General features: G+C 44.5%; 1 protein-coding gene across 3 annotated transcripts in view; it reads left to right on the top strand.

Moving 5' to 3' along the window:
• Positions 1-23,105, top strand: part of LOC123773198 (teneurin-m) — a 95,678-nt gene extending 72,573 nt beyond the window's left edge. For 2 of the 3 annotated variants that reach the window (XM_045766809.2, XM_045766807.2), the window contains 8 exons: positions 917-1,182; positions 1,861-1,969; positions 10,197-11,018; positions 12,594-12,862; positions 14,219-14,542; positions 17,356-17,529; positions 19,269-20,700; positions 21,806-23,105. In XM_045766809.2, the coding sequence (XP_045622765.2) occupies positions 917-1,182; positions 1,861-1,969; positions 10,197-11,018; positions 12,594-12,862; positions 14,219-14,542; positions 17,356-17,529; positions 19,269-20,700; positions 21,806-22,707 (4,298 nt within the window). In that variant the 3' untranslated portion in view covers positions 22,708-23,105. The remainder of the gene's footprint in view (positions 1-916; positions 1,183-1,860; positions 1,970-10,196; positions 11,019-12,593; positions 12,863-14,218; positions 14,543-17,355; positions 17,530-19,268; positions 20,701-21,805) is intronic. The other variant, XM_045766808.2, reaches the window with a different exon arrangement.
• The last annotated feature ends 503 nt before the right edge of the window (positions 23,106-23,608 follow it).

The raw sequence follows: 23,608 nt of genomic DNA, 5'->3' as shown, positions 1-23,608 counted from the left end.
AAGAATATTGTCTTCAATAGCAGGTTTGTGTATTAATTTCCAATTTTATATTAGATTTTATTATTCACTCAGTGTTGAATGTAATGAAATACCTGTACCTCTTTCTAGTGGGTTCTCTATTTAGACTAACTCTGCACAATTCAAACCATGCCAATCCTTTGTAAATCATTGTAAGCCTACTGAGAACAGAGGCCAAAACCTGATCCTCTCTGTAGAGAGTATTCTAGTTCAATAATTTTGTCAATATTTTTTAGACTTCATCAGTTTTTGGATATACTGTACAGTCCTTAACACAGACGTTCTGATCAGATTTCCGCCAGTTATATGCAATAATCTCAACGCCATCATTATGACGTCATGCCTTAGTCATTACGGGCATTGTATTAGGTGTATCTTCTCATACATTGCATTATTAGCAGTACCTCTGATAGTGAGCAACACTGTTTGTTCAAGGATGCTAATCTGAGCAATGGAAGCTTTTTTTCAAGGCTCTGTAGCCGGCTGCGGTAGGGGTTGAGAAGTGGCAATTTTTACCACTAATATGATTCCTTGAACATAAGAGACCCATTACCCTGTTACTTTGATATATCATTAAATGTGATAATTATTGATATGTCAGAATGTATAACCTCATGTAAGCTACTATTTCTGAAAATATACTTGCAGGCATATTTGTGCTACTGTATAATTATCTTATGCATAATTGATGCTAAAAATGTTAGTCTATGCATTAGTATGAAATTCATTTGCTATTACCTATTTTGTGGGAAAGAAACTTTAAGAAATCAGTAATGTAAGAATGATAAGACACAATGATAACAAAATAATGTATTTGCTGATAACATTTTCAGAAGTAGATTTGCCATTCTGTAAATGATAAAAATACTGGTATTCATAACAGCCTTAATTATTACAGGCCTTGCCATCTCATCAAATGGGGACGTCTATATAGCAGATGGTACCAACATCCGCGTTGTGAATCCCACTGGATTCATCTATACACTTATTGGTGGCCACGATCACCGCTCCCACTGGGCTCCTGTCCCATGCAACGGTACCATCAACATGGACCAGCTACACCTCCGCTGGCCCACTGAGCTTGCTATCTCCCAACTGGATGGTTCACTTCACATTCTCGATGATCATCTTATCCTCAGGGTCACTCCAGACAATCGCGTACAGGTATGATGGCTACTCAGTATGCTAGTCATTGTGTATGATGTTAAAAGCTTATAACAGGAGATTCCGAACCCATTAGTTTCTTGCTGCGAGTGAGTTGGAGTGAGATTCTCTCGTGCCTCCCTTGTACCAGTGTGTAACAAAACAGGGGGGCTTGAAAAGTTCTCAGTTGAGCTGGGGCAAATTATCACTTTACCTTGATTACCATTATCCTGTCCAGTGATCTTGCCTTGGTTAGCATAAATGTGTGTTTTTCAGAAAGTAAATATATTTTTTATATTTACTTAAGCCTGATTTTTCTTCTCATTTGTATCAGCATCTTTTTTCCTGTGTCCATGTGAGCTGCTTCACATTATTCAATCAGCATATATTGTTCCCTCTCAACCCAAACACACACCTAGTATATGAAAATTTGCAATTTACAGAACATACTTACCTGCATTTCATATTATAGACAATTGCAGACATATATATATATATTTTGCCTATTCACAGAGAATTTGAATATATTAATAAGGAATTTATTATCCAGGAATCAATTATAAGTCTGCTTGTTTTCTCTACAATGTTAGGATGTTATTGAGTATATATGCACTTTGTTTCTGAGTGTATTAAACAAAAATCACTTGATCTTAAGAAAACTTCTAAGCCCTAAATTGTGAATGCATGATTGATTTTCAGGTGTTGAGCGGACGGTCTCTCAACTGCCCAACACCAATTCACGACCCCCCTGATGTATCCCGCACAGCTCTACTGTTAAATCCACAGTCCATTGCTTTCTCACCCCAAGGTATGCTGTGGGAACGGGAAGGGAATTGTCAGGGGAAAGTGCCAAGCCATTACGACTATATAGCACTTGAAAGAGAGTCAGGATAAGGATTTGAGATGGGACGGGAGGAAGGAATGGTGCCCAACCACTTGGATGGTTGGGGATTGAACATCGACCTGCATGAAGCTAGATCGTCGCTCTACCGTCCAGCCCAAGTGGTTGGGCAGGTATGCTGTGGATGGCCTTGTATGTCTTGTTTTAGGCAAAAATTTATGTATTATATCAAAACACTTGCAGTTAGATTTCACCCAGAAAAATATGTTGTATTAAAGAGTATTTTGCTCCAGTTTGCAATATTATTAAATCATTTGTACATAAATGATCCTTGTTCCTCAGTATATTACCTGTTGTTATTTCTGGGAGGGCCTTCTCCATGGCTTCCCATGCTACTTACCTGGCAAGTTCCAAACCAAGCTTACCACACCAGGCACTAAGGTTCACAAGTGTCTATTAAAAGCCAGTACCAAAATGTGACTCCCCCCCCCCCCCTTCCTCAACAGGGACAAAGATATTATGCATCAAAACAAGTAACTGCATGACCTGGCAACCCTGACACAAACATGTACATGCTCATTAGTGGCAAGTAACCGCTAGTTGGCAACACTAGCCCGGGATGACCTGAGGGATGACTAGATGACAGCCCGGGGCCACCTGAGGGTACCCAACAGCTATTTCCTTCATTCACAACGCCTTTTCTGGGGGGAGCCCCTACGGCTCCCTGGAGCTTATCGGGCTAATGTGTGTTATGTTAGACCGGGACATTAGCTATGGAGTTCAGACCTACCAGGGACCAGCGCCAGAACCTGGCCCCTTCAGAGAGGTTTCAGGGAGCAATGGCCCTGGAAAACCCCATATGGTTGGGGGTTTTCCTTATCTGCCATCGACCGGGGTTAGGCACCCAGAAAGGTAGGCGTAACAAAACAAACCCCACATGGTAAAAAACTACAACAAAAACCGAACAGAGAGGTAGAAAACTCCCTACAATCCCAAGGAAAACAATCAAACAATCAATTTACTGCCGCGCCGGTCGTCCGCGCAGCCCTCCCCTCCCCGGGAGGGGGAGGGGGGGGGCCCCGGACCTCACCGCGCCGGCTGCCGTCAGTTCGCAAGCTAGTGTCAACCGGGATAGACGCTTCTCTGGCCTCAAATTCCTTGGCGGTGTTTGCCTCGTGTGGCGTTCTCTGCTGTTGTTGTGGTGTGCGGTGGCCGGGAGTACTTCATCAGTGCCGGGGCTGCATGCGTCTAGGGCTTCCTTCCCTAGGCGCTCTGTGAGTACTGCCCTTGCGTGTCAGGGTTATCTTCTCTGGGGCGTTCGGGAACCGCTCCCGTAGAGGTTTTTGCTGCTCGGCATTTGCCTCGCCCTTGGGGCCAGCTGGGGCTTGGGGCCCTTGTTTGGCCTTGGGTAGGGAGTGGTTTTGTGCTGGTTAGGGCGTCAAGGTGTTGCGCGGCCTGCCACCTAAGCGGCGACCGGTTCCTGTTGCTCTGGGGACGGTGTACTTTTGCGGGGTTTTTCTTTTGTTTTGTTTTTGGTTGCCTGGTGGAGGTGCTGCCTCGTGGGCCCATAGTTCCCCTGGTATTGTTTTGGTGGTCCTCTGCTAGGCCCCCGTGCTTGTACACGTCCCAGGGGTTTTCAGTATTATCATTTACCCGTGTTTTGTTTGGGTTTCTTAACCGGTTAGCAACACCTTGCCCGGGCTTCCCGTAGTTGCTACCCTACGGGCCCTGGAAACCCCTGTCGGGGCTCGGGGACCCATGGAGGCGTCTCCCGAGTTCCAGCCTGCCTTGTGCGGGTTTGAAGGTTGCAGTGTGCCCTTGTCTCAGGGTGACAGTCACCTGTTTTGCCTCCGTCATGCTGCCTGTTGGGTCAATGACACCTTTGACCCGGAGTCTTGCGAGTCCTGTTCTCTGCTTGTGCTCAGGTTTTACTCTGAGGATGTTCCTATTAGAGTACAGGCAGCATCAGCGTTGCATGTTAGATTTAGGTTATTGCAACGCGCTAGGTCGGTTTCCCGCCTGGATGCCCCGAGGCTGCCCCGTTTTGGTTTTAGGGACCCTGACCTGGGGGCGTTGATTGCTATGGCTTTGACTCCTACGCCCTCTGGTCCTTCCCCTGTGGTTCTTCCTGCACCACCCCCCCTGTGTCCGGCTCCGAAACGTATGCGGCTTTCGGCCTTGGCACAGGATTTAGTTGGTGGAGAGACTCGGGCTGCTTCGGGGGCTGCCCCATCCGGGTCGGGGACGGAGGCATTTGAGCCGGTTCCTCCTGCCGAGGCTTCTGGGTCCCACCAGCAGGCCCCCTTGTCTGCCTTTCCCTTGGACTCTACCTTTTCTTCAGGGGTAGAGGGTTTGGAGGACGGCTCTGCCCCGGGTCCCGACGTAAGGGATCCTGGGGCTGGGGAGGAGTCGGCCTGGGGGCCTTGGGCCCCCTGTGACCCCGCTTGGGTGCTTTTGCCTTCCCCACGGGGTTTATTGTTGCAGGGGGAGGGGTTTTCTTATCCTCCCTCCCTGTATGAGTATGATTTGGGTTCGGCTCCTCCCCGTGTTCGGTTCCGGGCGCCTTTGGGTACCTCGGCTCCGTCTTTACAGGGGTTTGCTACTTCCCGTCTCTCCACGAAGGTGGCTCGGGAAGCTCTTGCTGCATACCTCTTGCGAGACCCGGGTTATGCCTCCCCAATGGATCCGTCCTCGTTTGAGTTCGGTTCTTCTTCCCGTTTTTGGGTACGTTTGGAGGTTCCGGGGTCTTCCTGGCTAGCAGACTGCCCTTTCTTTTCGTTGGGGGCGTGGCATGGGTTCTGTCGGACCCGCACGCTTGATTGGCGCGAGACTGCTACTTTTATGCAGGTTTACCTGGGGGGCGAGTTTGAGCACCTTAATGCGTGCTTATTCGCTCCTGTGCTTTCTCGGGATGTTGGCCTTTTCCAGCTTCACGTGCAGGTTCCTCAGCTTTCGGCTTCATTGGTTGCGGAGGAGTTGCGCTCCCGTGGGCATTTGGCTTCGGTCTTGCGTTTCTTTTCCCTTCTCGAGCTCTCTTCTGCTTGGCTCGAGGAGGATGTGGGAGCGTTGGCTGAAGGGCCTTCGTCCGGGGCGCTTTCTTCGGCAGCTAGGGCGTCGGCTGCACTGTTGAAGCTCTTTGCGCCCATCCTGAAGGAAGCGGTGTCTCTGTTTTTTGCTTCTCGCCTCGCGTGCCGTCAGGCTGTGCTCGCCCTCTCTTTGGATTCCGCTTGGGCCCTGGCTCTTAGGTTTTCGTCTCCTTTTTGTCCGTTGCTGTTTGCAGAGTCTGCGGTGTCCCAGTTTCTGCATGCGGCTTCGGCTAGTTGTCGTCCTATGGCGGACTTGTTGATTCTCCGGAGCAGTCGTTCTCGGCAGTTTCGGAGGGGTCGTGCCAGGGTTTCAGTTTCCGCTGGTCGAGGTGGGCCTTTGGTGCCGGTTTCTGAGCCGTTGTTCCCTTTGGGGCCAGTGTCGTCTGGGCGGCGCAGTGTTCGCCCTGTTCGACGGTTGGGTTCTCGTGCGGGGCGTCGGCCCTTTCGCAGTTTGCCCCGTTGACGGGGCGATGGGGGGGAGGCTCGCTCTGTTTGCCCACGCTTGGTCCCACGATTTGTGGGCCTTTTCGGTCATGTCATCCGGCCTGCGTGCGGTGGCGTTGGGCGACTCGTCCTCCTTTGGGGGGTTCGGGGCTAACAGGGCAGGTCTCTTCTCCTGTGCTTCGTCAAGTCATCTTGGAGTGGGTGCGCTTGGGCGTGGTCGAACCGACTACGTCCCTCAGGTGGGTTTCCCGCCTGTTTCCAGTGCCGAAACGGGACTGTGCGGATCTGAGGTTCATTCTGGACTTGTCCCGTCTGAACCCCTGGATTCCTTGCCCCTCCTTTCGGATGACTACTCTGTCTCAGGTCCGGCTTCTGTTGGAGCCGGGTGCCTGGATGGTGTCCCTGGACCTAAAGGACGCGTATTGGCACGTTCCTATTCATCCGGGGTTCAGGGACTGGTTAGGCTTCGTGGTAGGGCGTCACGCTTACCGTTTTCGATGCCTACCTTTTGGCCTGAGTCTGGCACCTCGCGTTTTCACGCGTCTGACCCGAGTTGTGGTGACCCGTCTGCGTCTTCTAGGGATTCGGGTTTTGGCCTACCTCGACGACTGGCTGGTGTGGGCTCCCAGTCGGTCAGCTTGTCTGCTCGCCAGGGATTTGGTTCTTTCCCAGCTCGCCAGGTTCGGGTTCCTGGTGAACTGGAGGAAGTCCCATCTGGTTCCGTCCCAGGTTCGGACCTGGCTGGGTCTTGTTTGGGATTCTCGGACCGCTTCCTTGTCTCTACCTCCGGTGGCGTTGCGGCGGCTGCGGGACCGCCGTTTGCTGTTTCTGAGAGGGTCCCGGGTCACTCGGCGGTTGCTCGAGCGGTTGTGCGGGAGTCTGAACTTCGCCATGCTAGTCTACCCGCCGGGTCGGGTTTGGCTTCGGCGTCTGTTTTGGTTCCTTCGGGGACGTCCTTTCCGCCTCTCTCGCGATCGTTGGGTTCGCCCTCCGGGGGTCTTATGTCGGTTGCTGCGTCACCGTCTTCCTCTTCGGATTTTTCGGGGTTCGGTGCCTTGGCGCCTTCCCGAGCCCTCGCTCGATGTGTTCACGGACGCGTCGTCTCTCGGCTGGGGCTTTGTGACCAGTGCTCACCAGGCAGGCCAGGGACGGTGGGGTCCGTCCTTCCATCGGGCTCACAGCACGGTTCGGGAGTTCGCGGCTGTCTGGTTCGCGCTTCGGAGGGTTCGGGTCGCTCGGGGATCGACCATTCGCCTCCATTCGGACTGTTCTCCGGTGGTTCATTGCCTGAACCGCGGGGGTTCTCTTCGGTCCTTGGCTCTTTGGGGTTGGTCCCTTCGAGTGGTTCGTCTGCTGGATTCTCGGGGTTTGGCTCTCCGTGCGGTTCACGTCCGGGGAGTGTCCAACGTTCTGGCGGACGGTCTGTCTCGCTTCCTTCCCCTGTCCACGGAATGGACGGTCGACGACGACTCGTTTCGTTGGATCTGCCAGACGTACGGTCTCCCAGATGTGGACCTCTTCGCGTCGGCGTGGTCCCGGCGTCTCCCTCTATATGTGACGCCCTTCCCCGACTGCGAGGCGTTCGCGGTGGATGCTTTTCGGCAGGACTGGTCGAGGTGGGGTTACCTGTACCTTTTTCCTCCGGTCCAGCTGTTGCTTCGGGTTCTGGTTCGATTAGAGACATTCCCGGGGAGAGTAGTCCTCGTGGCCCCTTGGTGGCCGGCCCAGCCTTGGTTTCCGGTGCTTCTGGCTCGGTGCCCGAACCCGGGACGTTTCCCGCGGCTCCGCCTCTTTCAGCAGGTCGGCCCGATCCGGTACGGGGCTGGTTCGACCTTCTCCTCTGCTCTTCGCATCTGGTCTTTTTGACGCGGGTGTATCACCATTTCTATGGTGATCAGGTGGCTACTTTGATGGTGTCCCACCTGAGAGCTTCGTCTAGGCGACAGTATGAAGTTTCCTGGCGTTCCTTTCGCCATTTTCTGGCTCTTCGTAGGTTGTCTTTTCTCTCGGATCGGGTTGTTTTGTCCTTCCTTACTTGGCTTTTTCAGGACCGTCATTTGATGCCTAATACTGTCGCCTCGTATCGTGCGGCGCTGGCGGAGCCGCTCCAGCTCGCTTTCGGGGTGGACGTCACATCCGCCCCGTTTCGTAAGCTTTCCCGTGCTATGTTTCACCTCCGGCCTGCTCATGCGCCGCCTGAGCCGTCCTGGTCCTTGGACAGGGTGCTCTCCTATCTTTCCTCTCCTCGGTTTGTGGTGGCCCCTTCGGTTCCTGATTGTTTTTCCAAGGCTTTGTTTTTGTTGGCATTGGTCTCTGGGGGCCGGGTAGGGGAGCTTCATGCTCTTCTCCGGCGCAGGGGTTTCTGCTCTTTTGGTCCTGGGGGTAGGTTTGTCCGTTTGCAGCCTTCTCCGTCCTTTCTGGCAAAGAACGAGACGGCTGCTTTCCGGAGGGGTCCGTGGGTCATTGATGCTTGGTTGGTTCGGCCGGGGGTGCATCATGTGTTGTGTCCTGTTGCTGCACTTCGCCGTTACCTGCGCGCTTCGGCCGGAGTGGCTGGGGATGCGCTTTGGGTTGATCCGGTTTCCCTCGTTCCCTGTTCCAGGGCTCGGGTCTCCCAGGTTGTTCGCAGGGTTATTAAATCTAGCCAGCCTGCGGTCTATCCTCGCGCCCATGACGTTAGGAAGTTTGCGGCTTTGGCTGCCGTGTTTGGTAATATGTCTTGGGCTCATATTCGGGCGCGTGGATTTTGGAAGTCGAACAGGGTCCTGGCCGCCCGTTATTTGGTGAATGTCCCTGCTCCTCGTCGTTCTTGTGTTGCTTTGGGTCGCAGGTTGCAGCCAGTTGTCTCGACTTCGAGTTGAGGAGTTTGTGGCCACCGCCTCCCGGGTAAGTCCCATTTTCCTTCTCTTTGGGTATGTAGCTCCAGGGAGCCGTAGGGGCTCCCCCCAGAAAACCAGCGTTGAATGTAATGAAACGCCATTTTCTGGGTGAGCCCCGGAGGCTCCCTGGTTACCCTCCCTCCCATCCGGTCGGCGGGATTTTTCGCGTTGGTTGAAGCCTAGTTTCCGAACTGACGGCAGCCGGCGCGGTGAGATCCGGGGCCCCCCCCCTCCCCCTCCCGGGGAGGGGAGGGCTGCGCGGACGACCGGCGCGGCAGTAAATTGATTGTTTGATTGTTTTCCTTGGGATTGTAGGGAGTTTTCTACCTCTCTGTTCGGTTTTTGTTGTAGTTTTTTACCATGTGGGGTTTGTTTTGTTACGCCTACCTTTCTGGGTGCCTAACCCCGGTCGATGGCAGATAAGGAAAACCCCCAACCATATGGGGTTTTCCAGGGCCATTGCTCCCTGAAACCTCTCTGAAGGGGCCAGGTTCTGGCGCTGGTCCCTGGTAGGTCTGAACTCCATAGCTAATGTCCCGGTCTAACATAACACACATTAGCCCGATAAGCTCCAGGGAGCCTCCGGGGCTCACCCAGAAAATGGCGTTTCATTACATTCAACGCTGGTTTTTTGCTCTTGGTTATCCACTGCTCTACGGGCTCAGTCCCTAACAAAGTGTTGGCTTTCCTTTGGACTCTCATCCAATGCAAGGGGCCTGTGTTAGTTCCCTTTTCAGACTTCACATGACCTTCTTTGTGCATGTTGGCCTTCTTGTTGCATTTGCTTTGATTCTCATTTCATGTGTTTAGGCATCCCTCCTTGTACTTAAATGATTCAGAATCATTGCCCCACTTTTGAATGTTGGCAAGGCATTGACTTCTGAATTCTTTATTTAACAGCAGTGCTCCTCCCATACCTTTTGTTTGGTGCTTTATGATGGGTAGTTCAATGAGCATATTCATTGTTCACCTTTAGCCTGCCTGTTTGTTCCCAGGCATGAGAATTCTTGAGAATTCACAATCGAATTGAGAATGGTCAGGGACGGACCGAAACGTCGTCATCCCTTCATTTTCTAGTGTGTGGATTGGTCAGCATACTTCAGTCACATTATTGTGACTCATCGCCTGCTTCTGGCATTCTAATATAGATTTTTTTTTTTTAGCTGGGTACCTGGTCCTTATTTTCAAGCTGCTTCCTCTAGGGTTACTTGTGTCATCCCCCTTCCTCGCAAGGTTTTGCCTTGTTTTCTAGTCTGTGGTGAGAGCTCAGGACACCATTGAGAAGATCCTCCCAGAAAATAAACATTGAATGTAATGAATGTAATTCTGGTAGGTCCTTCAGGTCTTTCCATTCCTTCATTGGTATTTAGGGGTTGTTGCGATGGTAACGTGTGTATGAAGGAGTTAGCTGGTTGCTGCCATCTAGTGGCATGCAAGTGTTAGAAATTAGCAGTCACTTGCCACTAAAGTGTGTGTAATGTATATGTTTGTGTCAGGATTGCCAATGTTGTCTATGTAGTTGCTTATTTTGTTGCATCCTACCTTTTTTGTGATTTTTTCTTCAGATTACTGTGGTGATCTAGTTCTCCTAGGCTCTCCTTGCCTCTATTGAGGGGGGGGGAGGGGGGCATATTTTGGTACTGGCTTCTGGTAGGCACTCGTGAATCTTAAGAGCCTAGATTGGTAACCTAGGTTTCAAGCTTACCTGGTGGGTAGCTCAGAGAACCACCAAGGGACTTGCCTGAAAGAGACATCTCATTATATTCATTGTTGGATTTTTTACAGGGGAGCTGTATGTTGCGGAAAGCGACACTCAGCGTATCAACAGAGTGCGCATTATAACTAGTGATGGCCGCATCTATACTTTTGCTGGTGCAGACTCTCGGTGCAATTGTCGAGATCCAACCTGTTACTGTCATACTTACGACAACGTGTCGGCATCTTCTGCCATCTTCTCTTCCATATCATCTATTGCTGTTACACCTGACAATGTTCTGCATATCAGTGACCAAGCTGGATACCGTGTTAGATCAGTGCGAACTGTACTTCCAGAACTAAATGTTCGCAAACAGTATGAAATATTCTCCCCTGATGCCCATGAGGTATATGTGTTCAATAAATACGGGCAGCATGTTGAAACTCGAAATCTTGTCACAGGCCAGACCATTTACAAGTTTTCATACAGTATAAATTATAGTGCTGCAAGGTTGTTAACTGTGACAGATGGTGCTAGTAATAGATTCCAGCTCATCCGCAACTACTTTGGAGATGTCACATCTATAGAAAACCCACAGAAACAACGAGTAAAAATAAACTTATCGATGATGAAGATGTTGGAACAGCTTGTGGCCCCTGATGGTTATAATATTACTTTTCGGTACCATGGAGCCTCAGGCCTCATGCGCTCCAAGATTGAGGCTGTTGGTCGATCTTACAACTACGACTACGACGAACAAGGTCGCCTAACACAAGCTGTCTTACCAACTGGTCAGGTCATTCAACTAACCTTTGACCTGAGTACACGAGGGGCTGAGGTTGTTGTTACGCGAGATGGAAAGAATCCAGTAAGGACGAGAGTCAGAGGAAATACGCTAACCCACAACTCAGGTCAGTGGCAAGAATTGTGTATTTCAGACAGTTTACTCTTAAAGAAAGATGTTTAGCAACTTCAAAATTTATAAATCTTTGTCTTAAATATCTTGACTATCAATGTCAGTAGTTTACTTAGTTATTAAAAAGCTCTAAATAGAAGTTGTTTTCAGATAAACATGACTTAATTAATATATATGTTCATATCTTGCATTATTAATAACTTTTAGCCCTATGTACTTGCAAATTTTCCTTATGACTTTTTGTTCCTTTCTCAATTAGTTGTCTTCACCTTAACAAAGACTAGTAAAAAATAGCTTTTCATATATACCCAACAGAATTTCCCATGTGCATCCATCATCCTGTTTCAAATGTATAACAATGTTCGTGAGCTGAGTAGATGGGATTAATTATATCTTGTATAAATGACAACATAAACTAGTAGAGTTAGGTCACACATGAAATAACTATGGTACATATAGTAATCATAAAATGTTGCTCCTACATAAGTGGGTGGATTTTTTGTTTTGTTTTCTGTTCTGCATAAAATATTCCTTCTAGGTAAGGTCTGTGACTGTTTAAATTCATTCATTCATATTGTGAGAAAATTTAGATTAGTCACTTAAGTTTTGTGCCATTAACCTGCCATTTTATCAGCCAAGAAGGCAGGTGAACATGACTGCAATGATACACTGGTCTGAAAAAAATATCACAGGGTGCCCTTTTCTTCCTGGGGGACCCCAAGGGTTCTCAAACCTGATTTACACACAGAAATCACAATAACGTGATGCATCAAATGAACACATCCACAAGGGCCGTGACAAGGATTCGAACCTGAATCGGGTTCGAATCCTCGTCACGGCCCTTGTGGATTTGTTCTCAAACCTGATTTAACTCTTTTATTTCCAGAGCTTTTCTATTAACTTTCCTACATGTGTTTACTGCTAACAAAATCTTCCATCTCTTCAATTGATCTTGCTGTTCAGTTACAGCAAGTGATACCTGCTTTAACTTTTATGTGACTGCCATAATGAGTTTGAACTTGCTTGCAATGCTTTAGGTAGGCTTCTGATGACGTTTATCACTTGAAGACTGTTGAAATGTCTAGAAGATAATATGAGATAATATAATCTTTATTTTTAACAGAAAGAGATATTCTCATAGAAAGAACATTTTAGGTGTAGGTAGGGAGATATTGTTGATATCAAAATTTGGTTATGAATAAAATACAAAATTAATCTTTTTTCTCTCTTTCAACTAAATGCTTCCATTCATCTAATACATCACTGTAATAAACTAATTAAAATGAGATACATGAATGCATTGCCATACAACAAAATAGTCATGTTAGAGGACTTCAATTTTGGCTATTATACTTCAAAGTAGATCTGTAAAGTTTTCAAGATATTCACATATTTGTTATTTTTTAAGTTGAATCAAAGTGAGATTTGGCAAGAATGGTATTTTTAAATTAGTTGCCAGTTATTTTTACTGGGCCATGTATAAAATACCCATCAAACTTAATCCCCCCAAGCAGAATGAAGTAGTTATGTACCTTTAAATACTCCAAATTCATGTATTCTGCACTAACAGCAGAATACATATTTCCTGACATTGCAGGGCCCGTTGAGGCAGTGGCAGACATGGGTGGGGAAGGTCAGCTGCGGCTGGTGACAGACTGGGGCCATGAGGTGTCACTGGAGAGGACGTCGTACAGAGTGTTGGAGTCTACCAGTCAGATTGCTGCAGAGATGTTCCCAATCTTGTCCCGCCAGCAGACACACATCAGCGGCGAGCTTGTCAACCGTTACGAGTGGATCTATTCTCCTGCCAGCCAACATAGTGGTGGACTCGGCATGAAGGTACACGGATGATGTTTCTGGTTAAGGTTATCATGCTAGATAGTTTCTAGTTAAACTTATGATGCTAGTTCAGTTTTGGCCTTCCTATACCCTTATATGTATGCAGAGAATAAGTCACAACAAAGAGGCTGAAAATAAATAACCCAACCCACGTACGTGAAAAGAAAGTGATGATATTTCGATCTTTCATGGATTCTAATCAATTCTTGATGTAGCAAGATTGAGAGAGACAGTCAATATTAGGCAATACAGAAGGTGAGCTGAAAGAAGATGAGGGGTAAGTGGAGAAACAAGCATGAAAGCCAAACTAACATAAGAATATAAGAATACAGGAAACCGCATAAGAAACTTAAGACAATTCTCATGCCCTTCAAGAAGACCTGGACAAAATAAATGTATGGAGCAACACTTGGCAAATGGGATTTAATATGAATAAATACAGTACCACATTATGGAATGTGGAATATGAGAAAATAGGTCGCACAAAACCTAAAAATTATGTGGAAAAAGTGTTAAAGAACTCTGATAAAGAAAAAGATCTAGGGTGGTTTTGAATAGAAAACTGTCACCTGAGGACCACATAAAGAACACTGTGCGAGGAGTATGTACTATGATTTCCAATCTTAGATTCGTTTTTAATTACATGGATTGTGAAATATTAAAGAAATTGTTCACAACCTTTCTAAAACGAAAATTGGAATATGCAACAGTTGTATGTTGCCCGTATCTCAAGAAGTTGTACGTATCTCAAGAAGCACATCAGTAAACTGGTAAAGGAGTAAAAGATATGCAACTAAATGGCTTCTGGAAATGAAAAGCAAGAGCTCCAAGGAGAATTTATAGGTGTTAAATACACCAAAGGTAGAAGAATGAGGTGATATGATCACTACATAAAAAATAGTAACATGAATTGACAAAGAAGGATTTTTAGGCCTAGGAGAGGTTAGGTTCAGTTTATGGTTATGGTTCAGTTGGTCTGTTATATCCTTTAGAATTTAAATAGTAAAAACATGGATTTTTTAGCGGTACAACAAATGTACAGTCTCCTTATATTGAGGTAGATAATAGGCTAGTCCATCCCAGTGACTTTATCGACAACCCCACCCCTACCCCAGAGAAGCACACCAATATCCTATTTTCCATTGTTACAAATACCTGTTCAACTTCCATCACATGGGTTTTTTTATGAAAATTTCATAGACTTGTGCATCTTGGGAGATTAGCAGGGACACCTCAATCAACAACCCTTCAGGGAGTGATTCAGTGTCTTGTAATTTTTGGGACAATAGTACCACTGTGTTATAATTAAAATAAAGTAATCAGCCAGTAGCAGCTGATTACCTTCCCTTTATTCAGGTTGCTGGAACACTGAGAGTGAATGGCGCCGACCTCCTTACACTCAGTTATGATCCTGTCTCGTCATCCGAGGCTCTCTTCTCTGTCTCGGGCCAGATGCTCATCAACATTACGTATGATACTGTGGGACGACCTGTCAGGTGGAGACCAGTGTCACCCCTAGTTCCCAGTAATGTTAGTTATGACCACTGGGGACACATAACTGGTTGGACCCGAGGTAACCTGTCAGAGGAGTACCACTATGATACTTCACTGAGACTCACCTCTGTAACGTATGCTGATGGGGCCACAGTGAACTATGACTACAGAGAAACACTGACGAAGGTAAGTGCTCATAAGCATAAATGTTTTGTGACTACGTCCACTGGGTAGTGTTGAGTGAGCAACCTTCCATTCTGTTCTATGCTTTCATTTCTAGTTTTGCAAAATCTCTGGTTGATATAGGTAGAGTACTTCATCAACAAATTGTTAATCATGTTTTTTATTAAAATTAATATATACAGTACATATATGAATACAGCATTAGGATTTTCTGAAAAAAATCTCAAAAAAAAAATGTATGCAATATACCACTAATATTAAATTAGTCTCTTTTATTGTAATTTGCACTTGTTAATACTTGTAAACCTACTTCTATTTGGAAACAAATCATCTAACCAAATTGATCTTCAAATAAATGATATAAAGATTGAGAGCACAAATGAGGAAAGGTTTTTAGGTCTATATATTGACAAGAGACTTAAATACAACACATCCAAAAATCCAGCCCTGAATATATTGAAAAGCCTCTTTCTGATGTGTCCCCCATGCCCAGCGGCCACTGAGGGCAGCCCTCCCAGGAAAGTATCCTGTAGCAAGCATATCATGTCAGTAATATCGTTATATTATATGTCCATTATACCTCAGGGAGATATCCTACATCGTCTTCATCAAATACAAAGAGGTTTAGAAATTGCTTTAATACACCTTTCATTTGTTTTTGCTCGGAAGCAGCAAGACATTGCAAATTCAGGTTAGAAATTATCTTTTGTGCCTTCTTTTCGGCATTTTCCCTTTGGCAATTAACTGAGCTGACAGATCAGCACTAGGTTACATATTAATACCACACACATATTAACCTGATGTTGGCTAGGGACACACTCTGGATCCACAATGCATTCCTCGGAAACTGAAAGGCTTCTGCTAATCTACCTCCAGAATGAAAATAATACGTTGTTCAGATAGGTTCACTACAGGCAGGTAAACACCTTCAGTCATGACTGAAGTAACATGGTGTGGAATTAAGACATTACCAACACATCCCTGGACAAGAATGCTACTTCCAAGGGGGTACACCCTACAGCAGAGTAGATAAAACTAAGGAAATCGTTGACAGACTTGCTTCAGGCAGGCATGGATGAAGCAGGATTTATGGACAGATTGGTTAGGGGGTCTCTTTCTTCATCAAACATGTTAGAAAGATGCATGGTGCAACTACTTTAGACTTTTTACTTAAGACAGCAGCTAGAGATGGAAATTCAGTCAATTTACCAGGAAAAGTAGTAGTTCATAACCCGAGCCTACATACACTAAGATACCTAGACAAAACACAAAAAAATCTGAAACGTACTGTTCAGTTGAATACCAAAAATTTAAGAGTTCGGGTATCTCCCTATTGAGTTCCCTCATTGTTGTCATGTAGCCATTAAAGTTGTTAGCCTAGTTCATCTTTTTTTTTTCCCTGGAAATCATGGGAACAGTCAAGATCAATAGGAGATGTGTGCCAGTAGTGGTCACCTAAGTAGTGGTCACCTAAGTAGCAGCCATTCCTTAGCTCGTGTTACCCAAGCTAATAAGATGTCGGCAAACTAATTTATGTAATCTAGGATCCAAAGAGTGTCAAAGAATCCCGAGAATCCACCTCTGTGCCTGCAGTTCAAGATCTCAGGACTCTACAATCGTGCATACCTCCCTCATATCCTCCCTCCACTGGTTATGGTCTGTCCTTACAAGTCAGTGGAACAGTCCTGAAAGCGACTCTGCTTGTGTAAAGTGTGTTGTAATTCGTAGAGTCTTCTGCCGTGTAGAAGAGTGGAGAGCCATCTTCATTTGTGTGTCCTTGTTAATTGGTTACATCTTACATGTCAGCTAGCTAGTGAAGCACCACTAGAAATTTAGTGTTCAATGCATTGTTACCATTTTGTCTAGTTATGAGGAAAAATTTACATACATTCTTCTTTTCTTTTCTTTTGTTACCCCAGCATGGGGAAAATTTATAAGGAAGGGGTCTTTGTAAGGTATACTGGAAATAGTGTTAGTATGGTAAAGTGAGTACTGTACTTGGAATTGTGATAATATGATAAAGGGAACATTTAAAACTCCCGCCAGTTCAGCAGCCACCTTTCCATATACACAGTAGTGTACCTGACATGAGAAAACTCTTCCTTCAAAAAGTACAGTATATACAGTATCCATGTACCATCATAGAGAAAAGTAACAATTAAAAGAACGTTCAGTGAGTGGAAACACGAGGAAAGTATAAGTGTTGTGTAATGTAGAAAACCAGTCCTATACAAAATCAGAGAGCAAGATTTTCACGTCTCCTCTCCTCTCTCTTGCCTATTTATTGCCCTTGGTTCCTTCGTCTCATCACAATCGACTTGATAATGGTCCAGGACAGACCGAAACGTCGTCGTCTCTTCATTTTCTAGCGTGTGGTTTGGTCAACACAAGCGTAACTCCTCTCCTGTAAATACACTTAGGTAATTACAGACACACACACTTTAGGCTTGTATCAAGATCGTTCCTAATGTCAATCAACTGACCTTTCCCAGGATGCAACTGTACAACAGTCGCATAACTCCCAGATTACCTATTTACTACTAAAGTAAAAAGATGCATTAGGTGAAAAGAAACATGCCTAGCCATTTCCTACCAGTCCGGATGTCAAATGCGGGATCCATAAGTGAGAATCGAGAATGAAGTCAACTGTACTATTAGATCCTATATACAGCATAGTATGTTAATAAAGGACATGGATTATTGTATCACATTAATGGTTTTTAAATGTACTGTATGCTGAGTCACAGAAACATGTTTAACTTTTTTTTTAATGTTGTATTACATATTTCTAATTAAAAAATATGATAATTTTGCAGCCTGAGAAGGTGACACACCCGAGTGGTCGAGCCTACGGTCTTGTGTATGACGATGCTGGTTCCCTTCGTCAGGTGGTCACCCCGCGAGGTTCAGCCTACACTCTCCACCTCTCCACCTCACTTGGCTTTTATAGGCTACGTCTTGCCCTGCCTGTAGACAGTATTGCACTTCAGGTAGGCACTTTAGCAACATTCATGAAGCATGCTTGCAACACCATTACACTTTATTTTACAGAAAGTGCCTCAGATGTCTTAAGTTTGGTTCAATGATAATAAAATTTTAATTGTAATTTTATTTATAAAAAGTACAAAAGGAGTTGATTAGAATATTACTGTACCTATACAGTAATAGGCAATTATAATTTAAACTTTTAGAACATAAGAACATAAGATAAAAATACTGTAGCTGCAGAAATTCTACTATTTCATATTTCACTCTTCACAATTCTTGTTGCTTGATAAAACTGCTTTATGTAATTTTTCCCTCATTCATCATTTGTTTATATTAACTTTAATTTTTTCAGTAACTTGTCTTTGACAGTTACGATTACGACAGAACGATTAAGCACATATTTTCTTATCCAAAGAAGAAAAGCTTGGAATCACCACTGTAGCGAGGCTCAGTAAAGATATCAAGGGCACAACATCTCTTTATAACTATTGAACTCATTTGCGAAATATAATTTAACCACAGCCTTTTTGCCCAAAACGGTGTGTGATTAGTGGCCTTGTACACAAATTTTAATGACGTACTGTACAGTATCATGTATATATACTATACAATATAATATAACCCATGTATATATTCTATAAACATTATTACAGTGGCGCCTCAATTAATGAGTTTAATCCATTCCGGCACCGAGCTCGTCATGTGGAAAACTCATCTTGTGAAACAACAACAAAACTGTCATTGGAGGTGTCCGAGAACCAGCAAGAACGCTCGTTAATCGAGCGAAAGCTCGTCAGTCGAGACATATTTTCTGCGAGTGGCTTGCTCGTTACTCAAAATGCTTGTAACTGGAGCCACTCGTTACTTGAGGTTCCACTGTATTTCTATTGTAATAATATTATTACACTGTATTATTATTATTTTTAACCGATAAATTCTTGGTGTTTGGGCTGCTGCTGCTTCATAACACTGAGGAATCCCAGACCCAATCTAATATCAATTTAGCATGGTACCAGCATCATGCTGTAAAGGGAGGGATACTACCTATCTGTTGTTCATTCTGGGGATCAACATCCTTGTGGCCTGGTCTCCTGGTTGCTGGTCTGATCAACAAGGCTGTTTGATGTGGCTGCTCGCTGCCTGACATAAGAATCACAGCCTGGTTGGTAATTTATAGTTGGGGAATACATAAAAAATAAAACTGGCACTTAATCAAATACAAGAGGAATTTAAATGAACTACATACAACTATTTTGAATTGAGGGATTCAAACAAATTAGTTACTGTATATGCAGGCATCAGTCACGGTATGTTTAAAACACATGAAATGGGACACATACAACTAACATACCTTTATCAGTCACTGATTAATGTACAGTTCTCAGTATCAGTGGGAGAAAACTAAGATATTGGATGTAGGAAATAACACCTTTTAATCTCTGGTTAATTCCTCATATACCCATTTTCGTGATATTGATTATGTTCCAATGACAAGGCAGTAACATCATCTTTAGTCACCCAAGCCACACATCTGAAAATAAAGGAAGTCATGATGTTTTGGTCCTTTCTGAACACACACACACACACACACAAACTTGGTAATGGTCCAGGATGGACCAAAGTGTCAAGTTACATTATTGTGATTTATTATCTGAATCATCTTTAGTACTCATCAGAAAATTTTAAAACTTATTACAAGCCTTTTATGTGAATATTTTATATAAAACATGTGTCATCACAGATCCGGTTGGATGAGCGAGGACGTCTGCTAGCAATGACACAGCCTGGCCATGGAGGTACACTCATCTATCAATATAATGATCTTGGACAAGTCAGCGCTGAGCTCTATGGTCATGGCTTCACTGAATACACTTATTATACCAATGGCCTCATCCGCACTGCCAAAACCAAACACAAACATGTTGATATCAGAACTGAATATCGCTACCATGCTGGGCTGATGAAAGATATGCGGTTGCGCTACGGTTCCAAGAGCGACTTGCATGCTGTCAAACTAAGATATCAGTACGATGGCTCAGCAAGGCTCCGCAAACTCGAGGGTGACATCAACTCCGATATTCCACTTAACGAAGTATATATTCGTTTTGACAACCAGACTGGTGTCCTTCAGCTGATTAGCGACCTTCGCATTATAAGAAATAATATCTTGGAAACGATGCTTCAGAACCCAAAGAAACATTATGTGAACACTCGCAAACAAGATAACTACGGCCGCCTCTCTCAAATTGATATGAACCTGCAGGGAAAGACAGTTTTCATAATGCAACTTAAATACGACAACCGCAATAGAATATCTGAACGGCTAATTGAAGTGGGTGGTCGCCGAGAAGGACTCAATATTACATATATGGCTGATGGACAGATTCTGGAGGCAACAGGAACTCATACATGGCTTTATAGTTATGATGAAAATGGAAACATCATCAGTAATACTGACAAAGGTTACCCTGAGAATCTTATTTACGATGAATGCGATAGAGTGACCAGTGTCAGTGGCAGTCAAGTTGAGTATGATGAGAGAGGCTTTGTCATCAGAATTGACAACCAAAATTTTGATTATAATACCAAAGGTCAACTTATTTCAGCTTGGAACAGTGATGAAAACTGGTCATTTACTCTGGGATATGACCATCTGGGTCGTGTCTCCATCTACCGTGATCACAACAACAATGCTACTCAATTGATCTATGGACGACCTGACCTTCCTGAACTGATCACACACCTACATAATCCTCACACTGGTTCAACTACTGGCCTCCTCTATGATGACATGAACCATCTGATTGCCATTGACCAGCCAGATGGTAGATATTTTGTAGCCACAGACCAAAATGGCACACCCATAGCCATTTTTGACGACGTCGGTTCACTCATTAGTAGTCAGGTGTGGTCGCCGTTTGGCCATCTGGTGGATAAAGCCGGTTCCAACATGTGGGTGGGTGTTGGTCCTTGGGGCAAGTTCAGGGAACCTCAGACAGGCCTGGTGATCTTCATGGGTTATGCATATCACCCAAAATTACTGCAATGGATGAGTCCTCGATGGGGTCATTTAACTCAGCCCAGACGACATGTGACAGACGTGTTTGTATACCGGTTCATGAACAACAACCCATTCAACCCTTCATCAGATCGCCTAAGACACTACTACACAGGTTAGTTAATCTACAAATTCCTCTTTTAAGTACAACATTTACATTTGTTAATTTATATAAATTTATTCTTAAACCACACTGGTTTCATGCATTTACATCATTTACGGAAATGTTGCTATGACTGATTTTGAGTTTTTTTTTTTTAATTATTTCTTGAGCACCTTTATAAAGGTAATAATTCTGGCATCACCCAGGATAATTGGCCTTCAATTAAATTTAATGTTGCAGAGAGAGAGAGAGAGAGAGAGGGGGGGGGGGGGGTAAAAAGGCAATATAATCACCACAAACAGTATAAAATTGTGACAGTATTCAACAAAGTTGATAAGAAAATTATTAAATTTACAACTTCAAAAACAAGAGGACATAGATTCACGCTAAGAAAATAAAAACACAGCAAAAATGTACAAAAGTTCTCTCTTGTGAAGAGTTGTGGAGAACTAGAATAATTTCAATGGCTTTACTTTACAAGATTATAAAGAAGATTACAAGTGGCTTTACAAGATTGTAATTATTATATTATGTATCCTCACAATCCCAATGTACCTTCTTGTATATATATAAATAAATAAATAAATAAAACAAATGGGCGTGATCAATGGCAAAATCACTGGAAGCCATGAAAACACCATATGACAAAGATTATAGGATAAAAAGGTAAATTATGAGTGTAGCTCTCATCCTGTAACTACATTTGGGGTAATTACACAGTGTCTCACACAAACAGTAAATTCCATATATGATGGAAAAATTAAAATTAAAATAATAAAAAAAAAATCATCATTAGAAGCCAGCGACCAGAGAAGATAGCTTCCTATTACCTTCTGGATGCTGTCCTGTGACACTTATTGATGATCAGTTTGTTTCGACATTAGAACAAAAATTATCAGTGTGAACAAAAATAAAACAGAATTTTGCTTTTACAGTATACTTTTAAGCCCTTAGCATAGGCTAGTGCTACCTCCAACTTGCGGCAAATAAAACTGGTAAACAAAGCTTGAAAATAAATGTATTTTCACCACACTATGTGCTGTCATGGTTGAATGGATTTTATGTTTCCAAAATTACATTTCTGAAAATTATATCTAACAACTTTTGTCTCTTCTAGATGTATCTGACTGGTTGGAGCTCTATGGCATTGAGCTGAGCAGAGTGCTGGGCTCCGAGTACCACGATATTACGCTAGTGGCACCTCGTCCAGTGGTAGCCGTGGATGGAATGGGTGCCTCTGAGGTGGTTAGTGGCCTCTGGTGCCAATACAGGGCTGGAGTAAGGCATCTACATGATCTCAGCTTCTTCTCCCAGTCCCACATTCAGTACACAATGGGCACATGGAATGGTGCGCCAATCTCCCGTCAAGCATCGATCTTTGGGCCTGGAGTCCTCGTGTCAGACATTGAAGGTCGAGTTCTTGTAACAGGCGTTACGGAGGACGACTTTTCAGGAGTGATTGGTGATGTCATTCGAACAGTCCTCAACAATTCGATAATATTAGATGTAAGTGCTACCCACAGTGGCCTTGACACATTCTATTTCATCAAGAACAGTCGAAACCGTGCCACTGAGGACATAAGTCACTTCCGGCGACTTTCCGGCATCTTCAACGTGACTAATAGCGAGACGGATCATGGCCACGAGATCCGCATGTCAACACCGACAGCTCACCTGGTCATCATGTATGGTGAACGAGTACAAAGGGCACGCACCCGTGTCTTAGAAGAGTTAGAAAAACAGGCTGAAGACCTGGCATGGGCACGAGAAGGAGCGCTTGTGAGCGTGGGCCGTCCAGGCACCCACGTCTGGTCCAAGGAGGAGGCTAATGAGCTGGTGAGGGAGGGCCGTGTTTCTGGCTATGTGGCCACACACCTCCATTCTACCTCCCGTTATCCACTCCTAGCCGCCGATGCCTCCAATATCGTATTTAAACACGAAAGTTCCCGCAAGCGGCGCAAGAGCCGCAGAAAGGGTCGCAAGAAGAGTTGGCGACAGCGCAAGAAAGGTGGTGTTTGAAGCAATGTTGTGCTAACCAAGGTTTTGGCAGTAATGCTGTACCGCTGAACTTCCAGGCATACGCTACTGAATCTGCCTTTATCGACAGATTGTGATATAATTGTACATATTTATGTAAACTTAACAGAGTTTCGATATATACGCATACTGAGTGCGTTTTTGTTCTTTCTATATGAGGTGAATTAAGAATGTAACTTTCATGATTATCATCATATTATATTCAGTGTTCTTAAGAAACCCAACTGAACCCATATATCAATTATGAAGACTTTTTGGTGTTTCTTTCATGTGGTTTTTACTTACGGCTGTATCCTGCGGTAATCCTACGCTGTACAATATGTCATGTATTATGTAAAGTAACATAATGAGTTTTTAATAAATATTTCGATGTACATTTATTAATAGCATTTGAATAATCCAAGTGTGTCCTCATGTGGTATAAAAATACACTTCAACTCTCTGGGAAACAAAGGAAACCAAACTTGGTTCCACAAAATTTCTCCAAGAGACATCACCGTCCACGATGAAGCACCTATGAAGAAACATTTAAAGGTGGAATGCAGTAATAAAATTAATCATATTTTGTAGCAGCAGCTAACTAATCTTCATTCTGGTCCTTTGCAGCACTATTCTTGCCCCCCTTGCATTGTCATTGTTGCACCTCACATTATCATTTCCATGACCCACATCAGCACCATCATTCCAGTGCCAAACACCATCACTAACACAAGAACAGTACACAGCAGAACAGTATAACAATGGAACATGTCTGGGCCTGGCAACAACTATTTTAGCTATACATAATAACTCACAAGCTCATACAGGTGCTAACAACAGCCAGGTCAGGATAGGTTATGTGTGTAGGAGATAACACGGCTGTCAGACATATTGCAGCCTTGTT

Source organism: Procambarus clarkii, chromosome 81, assembly GCF_040958095.1.
Source record: "Procambarus clarkii isolate CNS0578487 chromosome 81, FALCON_Pclarkii_2.0, whole genome shotgun sequence".
In the NCBI taxonomy this organism is placed as follows: Eukaryota; Metazoa; Arthropoda; class Malacostraca; order Decapoda; family Cambaridae; genus Procambarus; species Procambarus clarkii.
This window is presented reverse-complemented; position numbering and strand designations above follow the sequence as displayed.